Genomic DNA, 14215 nt, shown 5'->3' on the forward strand with positions numbered 1-14215 from the left:
CACGCGCGTATATTACGCTCGTGTAAATGAGGCCTTAGATTGTAAGCTCCTCAGGGAGAGATGGGTGTGATTTACATTTTGAAAGGAACTTTCCCATCTTAGTCCTCATGCACACCTCAGTATTCTGGTCCGTATTTTGCTTCAGTATTTGGAGCCCAAAACACAGAAGTGGTGCAAATCTTTCTATTATAGGTTTTCTCTGTTTATGTTCCACTCCTGGTTTTGGCTTCCAAATACTGACCAGAATACTGAGGTGTGCACGAGGCCTTATAAAGTGATGGTATATCTTAGGGATAGGCTTGAAATACCCCTGTAAAGCATTGCTCAATGTATTGCCATTGTAGTACGGGTAGACGTATTGATACTACTAAAGGTTTATTAGGTTTATTACATTTTCTACTATATTTGAATACCAAATGTTTTATCATTTCCATTGCAGTAACAAAGTAACTGGGATCTATGAGCTGAGTTTGTGCAAAATGGCAGACACCGGAAGTCCAGGTAAGAACTCACCTGCAGATGTTCAGCATTTCCGATTAATCGCCGCACCCAATAGTAAAGTAATCGGTGAATAATATCGCATTTATCTCGTCATTTCCCACGTCTTCTACTGTGACCCAATGTAAAGCAACAATCAGCCAAGAATATTTGGTTGGTGGTTTCCTTACATTATTTTTTTTACGCCACAATTTAGGAATGCAGAGAAGAAGAAGAAAGATCCTGGATACCTCAGTGGCTTATGTCCGAGGGGAAGAAAACCTGGCCGGCTGGCGGCCTCGCGGGGACAGCCTGATACTCGAGCATCAGTGGGAGCTTGAGAAAATGGAACAGTTACATGAGGTACAACCGGAACGTTCATTATGTGATTAGGTTTAAAGAGAAACGGCAACGCAACGTTTTCTTCCTGTGATCCCCAAAGGCCACTAAGTAAAGTTTTTTTCTTCTTTTTAACGTTTGATCATCTGATTACAAACTATTATTTAGTGTTGAATAAAATGAACTTTAAGGCACACGATGCGTATTATGTGCGGTTTTGCCGCGCGTATTTGCATGCGGCAAATCCGCAGCGTAATACAGAACCAGCATAGACAATGAGACTCCAGGGAGGGTCATGTACACACTGCGGTATTTTTCAGGGATGGATATTGACCTGCGGTGCGGACTTTGAAATCTGCGGCCGGGCAATTAATCTTGCGTTTCCGCTTGCGAATTGTATCTGCCCAGTGCAGAGGAAAATCGCACCAAAACTCGCAGCACGAAAACGCGCCAATTTACACATCAAAACGTAAAAACCACACTGAACAAACGGCGATCTGGTGCGGTTTTTACCTGCAAATTTTTTGGCGTGTTGCTGCGGTTTTGGTGCATATTTTCTGCAGCAAAATACGCAATGTCCCATTTCCCCTTCTTTTCTGTTCCCGTTTGCCGTGGAATTCCGTGGCTGGTTGTAAAAAGTTGAAAAATATTTACAATAAAAACATATTTAAAAATAAGATAAAAATATGCAACGTGTGAATGCAGCCGAAAGGAGACTAAAAAATCGGGTCCTCGTGTTTGGATCAGCGCCATTAAACAGGCCGTGGACATTTTTGTCCGTGGCTTTCTGTTCTGGCTCATAGTGGGGAATTCTTTCGATGACATCCATCATTTTGGCATTGAGTTATGTGCAAACCAGATCTTATAGATACCAGACAACCGTGCGCTCGTTCAGCCAACAGCTATTCCTCCCATCCCCCCGTACACATAGACGCTCGGCTCGACTGAGCGTGCACGTGTTCTCTGGAGAATGCCATTGCCAAGATCGCCTCACAATGGCTTATCTAATAAAGAACAAAGGGATTGGACATGTTGTAATTAAACATGCTCAACTCTTCTCTCCCCAACATCAGGGGGAGAGTCGGGACGTCGCCATACACACTAGATGGTCGGCCGGTCCCCGTTTCTTGCAGAAGTTTTTGTAGCTGAACGTCTTCAGAATCCTCCTGTGTTCCTCGGCCCTTCTTAGAAAGTTTTCAAATTTACAGAGTCCGCGAAGAATAACCTAATAGTTGTATGAAAATAGATGTTATTAGCCGTTATCCACTAGGAGGTCCAGTATCCTCCGAACGTTCCTGTAAATAATACCCTGCTTGTTCCTGAAGGTGGAGAAGACTCGGCATCTCCTCCTGCTCAGAGAGAAGCTCGGCGACAGCATTCCAAAATCCCTAAGTGACTCCATATCCACCAGTCTTAGCAGCGGTACCCTCAGCACCTCCACCAGCATCTCCTCCCAGATATCCACCACCACCTTTGAAAGCGCCATCACCCCCAGCGAGAGCAGTGGATACGACTCCACCGACGTGGAGAGCCTGGTGGATCGTGAGAAGGAGCTGGCAACTAAGGTAAGTCAAGAAGATCCCGCGCAATGACTGTAACCCCCGCCGTTGTGCCTTTGTGTTTTCTTAACCCCTTCAGGACCCAGAAATTTTTTGGATTTTCGTTTCCATTTTTTCCTCCCCATCTTCCCAAAGCCATAACTTTTTTTTATTTTTATGAGGGCTTGTTTATTGCAGGGATGAGTTGTAGTTTTTGACGGTACTTATACTGTATTTGTTGTACCATATAATGTATTGGGAAACTGGAAAAAAAATCTTTGTGGGGTGGAATAGGAAAAAAAACAGAGATTCCTCAATATTTTGAGGGGTTTTGTTTTTACGGCTTTCACCATGCGGTAAAAATGTCGAGTTCACTTCTTTCTACCAGTCAATATGATTACAGCGATACCACATTTATATTGTTTTTTTCATGTTTTACTACTTTTACAAGGAAGAAACTAATTGTTAAAAATAAAATGTGTTGGTTTTTTTTTTGTCGCCATATTCTGAGAGACATAACTTTTTATTTTTCTATCGATTGAGCGGTTTGAGGGCTTATTTTTGCAGGGCGAGCTGTCATTTTCGATTGGTACCATTTTTTGGCCTTTATGAGACTTTTTGATCACTTTTTATTTCATTTTTTGAAAGCATGAAGGCATATTTACGGCATTCGCTGTGTGCGTTAAATAATGCTATAGTGTAATAGCTCGGACTTTTACGGACGTAGCGATACCAATCTTGTCGTTTTTTGGGGGAGTTTTTTACATCAGAGGAAAAATAAGAAAAGGGTCTTTCTTTTTTTCACTAATAATTTGTAATTTTTTTTTGCACTACTAAAAACTTTATTTAACTTTTTTTTTTTATACATTTCATTAGTCCCCCTAGGGGACTTGAACCAGCGATCTTTAGATATATTGGCAGTATATTGTAATTTTTACAAGCTCCTGTTAAACCTTACCAGAGACACGGCTAAACATTAGGCCCCTGGGCTGCCATCACCACCATTGGCGCCCCCCAATCGGTTTGCGGGGGGGCTGATGAGCTGCCAGAGGGGAGCCGCCCCCCTGTTTGTAACATCTTCGTTGCTGTGATCGTGCTTGATCGCAGCATCTAAGGGGTTAAACAGCCAGGGCTAGCGCGACCGCTGTTCCTGACTCTCAGTCCCGGGTGTCAGCTGTAAAACACAGCTGACACCTGCTGTGTACAGAGCGATCTCAGCGGATGAGCCCGCTCCGAATATTGCCTCCTCCACCACTACATAATAGTACGTCATGGCGCGGTAGGAGGTTAAAGCAACAGTTACTAAATATCTTCACTCCTTTTCTTGCAGTGCTTGCGACTCCTCACTCATACATATAACCGCGAGCTGACCCAAGTATGCAACAGCATTAGTGATTGTAAGGTGAGATACATGTTATATTTTCTAAAGTTCTGTTGCTTGTTAATGAGTTCTCCAGAAAGGGTTTTCATTCCTGACCTAGTCCTGCTCACACAGATGAGAGTTTGTCACAATGTATAAGTTTAGGTAAGACCGATCAGCATTGAGTCAGGACAATGGGGATATATGTGCTGTTGCTTAGTTACCCTGTAACATAGGCTCGGCTCCGTGAGCAGAATTATGGCAGGACCGATGGTTTGACTCACTGACCACAAGCAGAGATCTTGAAATTGGTAAAGAATTGAAACACAAACTATATTAGGATGTTACATAATTTTCATTACACAATTATCAAGCTTTAGTTACGTGCCTGGACAACCCTTTTACATTGTCCATATTCATACTTTGTCCTATGACTCAAAACAACTACATTTTGTCTTTCTGAATTTAACTTTTGTGAATTTCATTGGCAACCTGGTATATTTTTTGAGTCTAGGATTTGGTTTTCCTATTATTTATGTAAATAATTATTTCCATTTTTCAGTTGTCTGATATTTCCCCCATTGGCCGGGACCCATCTGTCTCCAGCTTTAGCAGCGCTACCCTGACTCCATCTTCTACCTGTCCATCATTGGCAGACTCCAGATGCAGCTCTGTGGATCAGAAGTGAGTGATAACCCGATGCTCACATCCATTCACAAAGGTGCCACGTCCCGTCATCCACGTCATCTATTCTGTTTCCTGCAGGACCCCTGAAGCCAATTCCCGTGCTTCCAGCCCATGCTCAGAGTTTGAACAGTTCCATATAATTCCCCCAGTAGAAAGCTCATACCTGGCCCGTGCCGGAAAGAACGAGTTCCTTAACTTAGTCCCCGATATCGAAGAGCTGAGACCTGGGTATGAGAAACCTATAAGCAGAAACATTGGATCCGAACAGTCCTACATTTGTCATTTATGTTATAAAATGAACCTGATTTCCCTTGTCTCCAGGTCGGTGGTCTCTAAAAAGGGTTTTTTGAACTTTAAGGAGCCTCATTCGCATTCATGGGCTAAGCAGTATGTGGTCGTTCGGCGTCCGTATGTCTTCATCTATAATAGTGACAAGGATCCGGTGGAACGATGTCTTATTAACCTATCCACGGCTCAAGTGGAGTACAGCGAGGACCAACAGGCGATGGTCAAGGTCAGTTCTGAGACTCCTGTATTGAACTGCTGAGTCCTGTCTGTCCGTTTTAAAGGACCCAATTCACCCACTGAAGCGAATGGGTCTGTGAAAACTATCGAGTGCCGCTTAGATTCCGTGAAAAACTGCCTGAGGGGCACTCGTCGTGTGCAAGAGCCCTAACAGTCTGGTTACTAAGGATACATTGCTTAGCAACCAGAGTATTTTCAATGAGGTTGTCAAAAAGCGCATCCCTATCAACCAGTCTGTCTCAGATTACTCAGTCTTTCAGCTCAAGGCAGAATTTCCAATGCCCTTAGGAACATGAAGGATTGAAAGGGGGCGCAGCGTTCCGCCAAGCGCAGGCACCTCTACGTATACTCGGTAGTGGCTGTGCCTGGTATTAAAGGGAATGTGTTTCTAGCAAAAAATGTATTTATTTTTTTTAGTTAAACAGTTAGTGTGTAGCTGATTAAACATTGTTCTAATTTTTTTTATTTTTTTCACGAGTCAGGAAATATTATAAATTAGATTCTAATTTATAATATTTCCCAGCGCTGGTCACTAGATGGAACAATTCCCAAAATTGCAGCATTGCATGTGGTAAAGCAACCACATTGCTTTATGCTGCAAAATTGGGTAAAAATCCCTCGCTCTAGTGAGCTCTCAGAATCCCCCCCTCCTTTATCCTGGCTAGTGCCGGGAGAAACGAGGGGATTGAACGGTGTAACCTCCTACACTGTGTGTCGCCATTTTTTGAGCTAACACACAGTGTAGAAGGTTTACATACAGTAGTAAACACACACTGAAACACGAACATACATAGAAATCACTTACCTGCTCCTGCCGCCGCGGCTCCCTCCGGTCCATCCGCTCCGTCTGCTGCCGCTGCTCCATGTGCACAAGTCCGGAAGCCGCGACCGGAAGTAGTAATCTTACTGTCCGGCCGCGACTTCCGGTCTACAGGAAAATGGCGCCGGACGGCGCTCAGTTCAACTTGGACTGTGTGGGAGCGGCGCATGCGCTGTTCCCACACAGACGGCGTACACCATAATGGATGGAACGGGCCCCGTTCGCATTCACTATGGGACTGGAGCTGCCATATTCCATGTCTGTATGTGTCGTTAATCGACACATACAGAAATGGAAAAAAAAAATGGCAGCCCCCATAGGGAAGAAAAAGTAAAAAAAATAAGAAAAAGTAACACACAAACACACAAATAAATACAAAAGTTTTTTTATAAAACACTAACATCAAACTGTTATAAAACATTTTTTTTGGGCGACACTATTCCTTTAAAGAGGCTCTGTCACCAGATTTTGCAACCCCTATCTGCTATTGCAGCAGATAGGCGCTGCAATGTAGATTACAGTAACGTTTTTATTTTTAAAAAACGAGCATTTTTGGCCAAGTTATGACCATTTTTGTAGTTATGCAAATGAGGCTTGCAAAAGTCCAAGTGGGTGTGTTTAAAAGTAAAAGTCCAAGTGGGCGTGTATTATGTGCGTACATCGGGGCGTTTTTACTACTTTTACTAGCTGGGCGTTCTGACAAGAAGTATCATCCACTTCTCTTCAGAACGCCCAGCTTCTGGCAGTGCAGACACAGCCGTGTTCTCCAGAGATCACGCTGTGACGTCAAAAAATGCTCGTTTTTTAAAAATAAAAACGTTACTGTAATCTACATTGCAGCGCCGATCTGCTGCAATAGCAGATAGGGGTTGCAAAATCTGGTGACAGAGCCTCTTTAAGGCTTCGTCCCATTCACTTGAATGTGACTGAGTTGCAATACCAGGAACATCCACTACCAAAAGTACGGCGCTGTGCCTGGTAAGCAATCAAGAGGCCGCAGCGCTCATCGCATGAGCGCCTTAATTCCGCTGAATCGGGAGAGGGGTTTGCCATCGGTCAGACCCCAACCGATCTAATATTGATGACCTATGTTCAGAATAGTTCATCCATATCAAAGTCCCGGAAAACCCCTTTAACCCAGACCTTTCCTTTACTGCTGCATTAACCAATTTTAGTTGTTTATGGTCATTTATGTATATTTTAGCTAATATTTTCCTGTATTGAATTATCCTTCCGTCAGAGTCCCAACATCTTTGCCGTGTGTACCAAGCACCGCGGGATCCTGCTGCAGGCCATTAATGATAAAGATATGAACGACTGGCTGTATGCCTTTAACCCCTTGCTCGCTGGTACAATACGGTGAGTATGAATGTACATTAATGGCTGCCTCCTCCCATGCGTCTCGGTGATGGGGGACGGTCTCGGAGAAATACCTCTCCCAGTAAATCTATGTGATGATAATGCGATCTTCTCTGATTTCCACAGATCGACACTCGCAAGACGTCGTTCTCTCTCCAAGTACTGAGCAGCTCCAGGCCCCTCTCCTGCCACCTTCTAATGTGAAGGGTTAATTTCCTCTCCCCCCTTTTGTGATTCTTGACGTTTCTCTTGTCTGTAAACCTGTGGCTTTTCCCCGGCTCCTCTTCCGTCTGTGCTGAAATCGAATCAACTTGTCGCATGTAGCCGACCAAAGAAGAAAGGACAGAGAGAAACGGACTCCCGATCGCCCTCTTTTCTTCTGGAAGCGTGTCCGCCCCTCGCCCACTTCCCAGCAGTCTCTAGTGTCTGTAGCGTAACTCGTCCGTCGGAAAATGCATAGTTTTTTGCATTTTTTCGCCCCATTTTTTCTTTTATTATCTCTCCGTTGATTCGTCACCTTTTGGAAACCTCCAGCTCTACCCAAGAAGTTACTCTTCCCCCTGTATCCCTCGACATGCTGCTAACCGCTCCTGGCGGGGGGGGGGGCAGGAGGTTCCACGTCTACGGCTTTCTCTGTCTCTTCTCCTCCAGCCACGGCACCGCCAATGCCGGGGGCTGCACTGTGACCATTCCAGTGTTTGGGGCTATAATGGTGGGCTGGGAGTGTCAAGTTTCAGATTATCCCCTCACCTTCCCTCCCCAATGAAAATGATTTTGCCCATGGAAAGTTCGGAAATTTTTGAAAACTTTTGTTGATGTTGCTCAGTTTGTGGCACGGACGACCTCATGCCCTGCACAGACTAGCAAAGCTGCTCGCTCAGACAGGTACTGCTCCTCTACTGTAGGGATTATTGATTTTAATGCACAACAGGATTTTTGGGATTTTATTTTAATGGTTATTGGTAAATGCTGCTTAAGTTTTATTATCTATAACTAGGGGGTCACACGGAACAAAAAGAGCAGGAAATCGAACCCTTTCTGTAGCGGGGGGGCTTTTTACAGTCTATATTATCCCAGCGATCGTCTCAGGCCAAAAGCGCTCGTCTTAATGTCCTAAAAGCTGCATGTGCGCCAAGCAAAACATTCCCGGCCAATCCAGTAACTCTTTATTAACCAGGATTGGGGGGGGGGGGGGGGGGTTACAGTGTACATTGGTCATTGAAGTAGCTTTTTTTTTTTTTTTGGGGAGACACTTAGTGCCCCCACAAGAGTGTAACCGGTCAGCTGGAAGGTCTGATGATGAGATTTACGTTACATTAACCCTTTCCCTTTCGGGTTCCTGCTGAGAATTGCAAACTTGCTCTACAACAAATGGGTTATAGCCTTGATATAAACTTATATTTCTACATACTATATATATAAATATATAAATTTATTGGTTTATAGGAAACAAAATGTTTTGACGGCCTTTGCTTCGAGTGATCCCAGAGCGTGGGAGCTATTCATATTATTATTGTGATATCGAGTCCGTCCGTTACTTCTACACGGGTCACATGTTCTGTTAAATCGATCAGGTTCACTGACAAAAACGGCTGCCTCCAGTGTATACGAGACTTACGGAATATATCCTATGTCTAAGCATTCTTAAAGAGACAGACACATTTGGTAACTGTATTGCAATCATATTTCTGGGCATATTATTGACGCTTTCGTCACACACAGAGTCAGCCAGCTCTGTGACACCCTGTAAAGATCGTGCCATGGGCCAGCAAACCCAGTGAGCATGCTCCAAATACAACATGAGCCCAAAACAGCAATAGAGAAGTGGTGAAATGAACAAATGAACGTACAATCCTACGTACAGTGGACGCAGCCTATCCGTTCTCTATGAACTTGTGCAATGTTGGACCTGGGATGACTGGGGCCTACCAGCCAAAAATATTCTACAGACCTACGCTCCAGCTATATAGAATAAATCCAATCAAGTGACCTTCCCTACTGATACCGTCAGGTGGACGCCATTAACCTAGGAGCCAGCAAAAGATCCTCTGGTCTAGTCCCTAAATAATGTTCCTTTAAAGAGCCCACATAATACTGCATTGCAATTCCCAAATAATATCACCATACACCACTAAATGATACTGGGTGATTTTGTTTGCTGCTGGGGTTGCCATCCTTGGGGGTGCCCCAGTAAATGTGAGCCCCGGGCAATTGCCCAGATTGCCGCCCTCTGATACTTTGGTGGGCCGGTCCAATATAAAATAGCACCCCCACCCTTCAATTCATTTCTACTATGACCCTCTCCTGTTTATTGATAGTTGTTCCCCTTGTGACTGATGATCCCGTCACTACAGCTTTAAATTGACACGCATGCACTTTAGTTTCAATGTCATTCTTCTTTTTATTCAATCTCTGGCTTCACCTCAAAGCAAAGCCCGTCGTAAGCTAGTTTACTAATTTAAAGGGACGTTTACTTGTTTATCGGTGTTTAGTGTATTGTATTTATGCCTGCGTTTACTTGCACATGATGGAGGAGAGAGAACAGCATTGGTTGGTTGTTTGTCGCACCTTACCGGGGGAGCGGACTATGCATATCACAGCTACGTTAAAACCTCACCGCGGTCTGAGGCCTGTGCGGTCTCATGTCTGAAATGAAGGATTTATACTTTTTAAGGTGCCCCATGTCCACTGCCTATAGGAAGGTTAGTATGAATGTATATTAATCTGGATTTTAGAGCTCTTAGATATGTATTTATATCAAACCAGTAGTCTACCGTGTCTACTACAACTCCCAGCATGATCTGTTCGCTGCAGTTCTAGTGTCAGAACAGCCGGGGAGAGGCACAGGTGACAGACCACTGGTTTGAAACCCATTATCCAAGCTGTTTTAACATTAGTGTAGTTATTTCATTAACGCACAAGTTTTACCTTTATAATAGAACCACTATAATCCCCTCCCCCCTCCCCAAACCTGTGATCGGTCAGATGTTTTTAATGCGTTTGGTCCGTCTCGCTGAGATTTGCATCCCATGTTAAAATTCTGTCCTTAGTAACAGACTACAAGCCATCACTCTGGCAACTTGTAGTCTGTTGCTAAGGAGCAAATATGGCACAGACCAAACCCACTTTTTCAGACTGTGACTGTCTGCTTAATAGAGAGAATAGTGTGATTATAAACCTCGCCAAGCCGCCCTGCCTACAGTTTAGTGTCATTTCCTGAGTAATCTGAGACAGACTGGTTGCTAGGGACTCACTGCCTAACAACCAAATTGAAAAGTCTGGTTGTTAGGAAGTGTTCCTAGTAACATCTGGACTGTCCCTTTGCTGACAGCAGAGACGGGTAGAAGCAGCCTGGCAGCGGTCACATCTTGCCACCTCCTGTGCTATTAATAAGATTTTTGTAGTACATTTGTAAAGTTTAGTCTTTGTAGGATTAGCCTGTATTTGTCCACCAATATTCATGGAGATGTAGACCAGTAGGAGCGATTTATAGATGAGGCGTTATCAGGTTATTATTAGGATAAAGCTGATCACAGGGGGACAGATCGACAGCTTCTGACTGTCCCAAGCACTGGATATAGAGAAGGAACCAAAACCTGCTGCATCTGCAGCGCAGCAGGCTTCCGCGCCCCGGGCAGGGGTCTCGCTGACCATCGCGTCTATGGCCCCAGATTACCAGTAGTCAATGTCTCAGCTACAGGAATATTTTTATTTATATTTTTTTATTTCATATTAGATATTTTTGTCAGAGTTGGATTTGTTTTCTCATATCCCCACCCCTACACCCATTTTTTTTTTTTAATGGAGTCCCTTACTGTAAGTTTTTTGGACTTCGTAATGAACAGTCACTGCAAGTGCCGAACTGACCAGGCAATGCCCATATTAGTTCAAGCCGCTGCCAAGTAGCAGTCCCTGCCGCCAGAAGTGACCACGCCGGACCTCGTGGACTCAGTGCGCTCATTTTTTTTATATTACAAAAGTGCTGATTCCGTACCAGCACCTGCACCCCCTGCATTTAGTAGAGGGAAGATGGCCGCTGGAGAGGGGGATTTAGTTATAGGGGTTTTCCAGGTTGTAAACTTTATATAGGGTAGAATGTGGGATCCGCAGGACAGACAATGTCTTCTTGCTGGAGGTTTTCTTTCATGGCAGAACTCTTCCTTTTTAAGTGTACTACCTTCTCCGACCTGACATCGAGCGTGGAGAAACGTTCCTGCACGACTGGTCGCTACAATTGCCGTGGAAACCGTACAACACCGGGAAAACATTGTGTATGGGTCCGGTTCAAATGAATAGGACCTGTGTACAATCCTCTCCGTGCATCATACAGTTGCCATGGCAACAGTACGTGTAAGCGTGTCCTTCCACACCCGACGTCCGGTCCAGCGGAGATCACTAGTGGAGGTACACCATGAGAATTACGCCCTGGCCTGCTTTCTTCACACGTACACTTACCATGTGATGCTTCATCTTAGGTTTGTTTATCATGGTATGTTTTATGGGACCAAAGCAGTCGCCCTTGTAATGATGTTAAGAAACCTTTATACAAAAAAATTGTTTTTTCTCCTTTCCAAATCCCAGGTTTACAGGAAGTTCCAGATCCTTAAGACGTAGTATAGCTCCTTACCAATTACAGTACACTCTCCTGACCGGGAGGATGCAGCCTATAAATACACTAGTGACATCACTCGTGCCTCGGTGATGTCATCCATCGTCAGCACACACAGGCTGCAGTCCGGCAAATCTCACACCAGACCACATGACGTCTGACTGCTAAACTTGGCGTTCTGTACGGTGGACAGGAATACACTTGGTTAAGGTCCCGGCAGTGTAAGGGTTACATAAGCCCGAGCTTTGGCTCCCAATAAACAGCTAGGGAAAACGAATCTCTCTAGGAATAGGACGGAAACTCTCATCACGGTTTTAATTTCTTGTGTTTTATTTTGTAAATATAATTGGATGTGTGGGCTTGAGTATACAAAATGTAAATATATCATGTATTTGTACTAATTCTGATCCATTTGCTGTATAGCCTAGATGTGCAATGCAGATATATATATATAACTCTGTGTATTGGTAATCTTGCACCACTGGAAATGTTAGTGAACAAGACCTAACAATAAAAGTACAAGCCGTGCATTAACAGCTCGCAGCCTCTTGTCTTCTGTATTCACATCCAGCGTTTTCATCTACCGCAGCTGAAGGCCATATATAAGACCAAACGTTAATCATGCGGTATAAAACGCGCCGAAAAATAAGTGTCAAAGGGGTTGGATGAGAAAAGAAAAACAACTGCGTTCTTCCAGAAACAGCGCTACCCTCGTACATGAGCTGAGTCTGGAATTGTGGCTGAACCCAATTCACTTGACTGTTGCAATACCAGACTCCGCCTATGAGAAAGAGTGGCGCAGTTTCTGGAAGAACACAACCATGTTTTTCTAATCTTACACAACCCTCTTAATACATGCCATAATTTACTCCCTAGAACTGCTTCTATCAAACCACGATCAGCTCTTCTGTCTGTCATTACTTTATTGAGTCTATGGGTGAAATGCCACACAAATAGCAGTGATAGGGCATGCTGCAGTCTGGAAACAAATGCAGCATGCCATAGAAAATGTGGAGTAGTAGTAATAACAATAGTAGTAATAATAGTTTTCACTACTAGAGATGAGTATCTTCTTTTCCTGATGAGATTTTCACATTATATTCTATGGATCGGGCAAAAAGATTCACTCTCTTCACTACCACAGTGGACATTTGTAGAGGAATTCACTATAATCTAATGGGGCAGATTTATTATTGTTTTTTCGCCTCAGTTCTGGCGCCTATTTCCACAGGATAGTGGATAAATGTGTGATCGCTGAGACCCCCAGTAATGAAGAAAGCGGGACCGAAAGTCCCAGCCGTCTTGGAAGTCCCATAGAAATGAATGCAGCACTGGTTGAGCATTCTTATGGAGCAATTCAGGGGACTTTCGGTCCCCCTTTCTCCTCAACGCTGGTGGTCCCAGTGGTCGGACCCCCAGCAATCACACATGTATCCCCTATCCTGTGAATATGGGATACATGTGTTTTGTGGGAAACTTCCATCTCTTTTCTAGAGTGCAGGGGGCCCGTATACTGTTCTTGCAGGGGGCCCATATACTGTTCTTGCAGGCGGCCCTCTGCTGTCTTTGTCAGCCCCTGTTCTAGCAGTAATTCTGAGTGTAATAGGCTGCTCATTGGTTACTGTTAGCGCAGAACGTCTGGCGCCGGGTCAACCGATGGTCCGTATTAGGGTTAGACACAATGTAAACACGAATGGTTGGCAGCTTCTTGTACAGTTATGTGGACTGTATCCAGCTCATTTAATAAGTCATTTTGACTCAGCAGATTTCCGCACTCCTCCCAGACAGGACACAATGGAGGATTGTCAGGTCACGGACTACAGAGACGACAACTGCCTGGAACATTCCCTGCCATGTCCTTATGTCCCACAGATCCAGCTGAGTTCTAGGCAGATTCAAATCGAAGACGAGCAAGTCCCAATCTTATTGACCCTTCAGCCAACCTCGCAGTATGAGGGACTTCTAGTACAGCAGCGGTGCCGTCATGAAATACAGAACGAGGGAAGCCATGCGTCTAATCGTATTACGTTTTTGTGCCGAGTGCGATATGTAAACCTTGACTCATTTTTATGAAAACTATAATTTTCAGTAGGATAAGCCTTTTGTATTTCTGCATAGAAGAGTGTTCTGGTTCTGGCACATCCTCGCCAGATTCTGTCTACTGTATTTCCCTGCCTGTACTGACTGGAAGGGCACTAGAGAAGAAGCCAAGCAGTACGAGTGCTGCTTCTAAAGAGGGTTCGGGCAATTTCACAAGTAGCGTAAATACTGCGGAAAGTCCACAGCATAACACAGTATCAGCAGAGTGGATGAGATTCTAATTACTCTCCTCCACACGCTGCGTCAATGATAAGCGGAAAAAAACGCTCATAAATTGACCTGCGGTGCGTTTTTTTAAATCCGCAGCATGTCAATCGTATTTGCGTAATCGCTGCTTTTTTGATGCAGGTTTTCCGCATTAAATTCAATAGGGAGGTAAAACCTGCAACAAATAGATGTTG

General features: G+C 44.2%; 1 protein-coding gene across 20 annotated transcripts in view; it reads left to right on the plus strand.

Moving 5' to 3' along the window:
- The window catches only part of KIF1B (kinesin family member 1B), a 118204-nt gene extending 109906 nt beyond the window's left edge, over positions 1–8298 (plus strand). For all 20 annotated transcript variants that reach the window (XM_075839308.1, XM_075839311.1, XM_075839326.1 and 17 more), the window contains 9 exons: positions 440–501; positions 695–840; positions 2142–2381; positions 3685–3756; positions 4277–4398; positions 4480–4629; positions 4723–4915; positions 6987–7105; positions 7232–8298. In XM_075839308.1, the coding sequence (XP_075695423.1) occupies positions 440–501; positions 695–840; positions 2142–2381; positions 3685–3756; positions 4277–4398; positions 4480–4629; positions 4723–4915; positions 6987–7105; positions 7232–7271 (1144 nt within the window). In that variant the 3' untranslated portion in view covers positions 7272–8298. The remainder of the gene's footprint in view (positions 1–439; positions 502–694; positions 841–2141; positions 2382–3684; positions 3757–4276; positions 4399–4479; positions 4630–4722; positions 4916–6986; positions 7106–7231) is intronic.
- Positions 8299–14215: the final 5917 nt, after the last annotated feature.

Source organism: Rhinoderma darwinii, chromosome 10 (genome assembly GCF_050947455.1).
Source record: "Rhinoderma darwinii isolate aRhiDar2 chromosome 10, aRhiDar2.hap1, whole genome shotgun sequence".
Taxonomy (NCBI): Eukaryota; Metazoa; Chordata; class Amphibia; order Anura; family Rhinodermatidae; genus Rhinoderma; species Rhinoderma darwinii.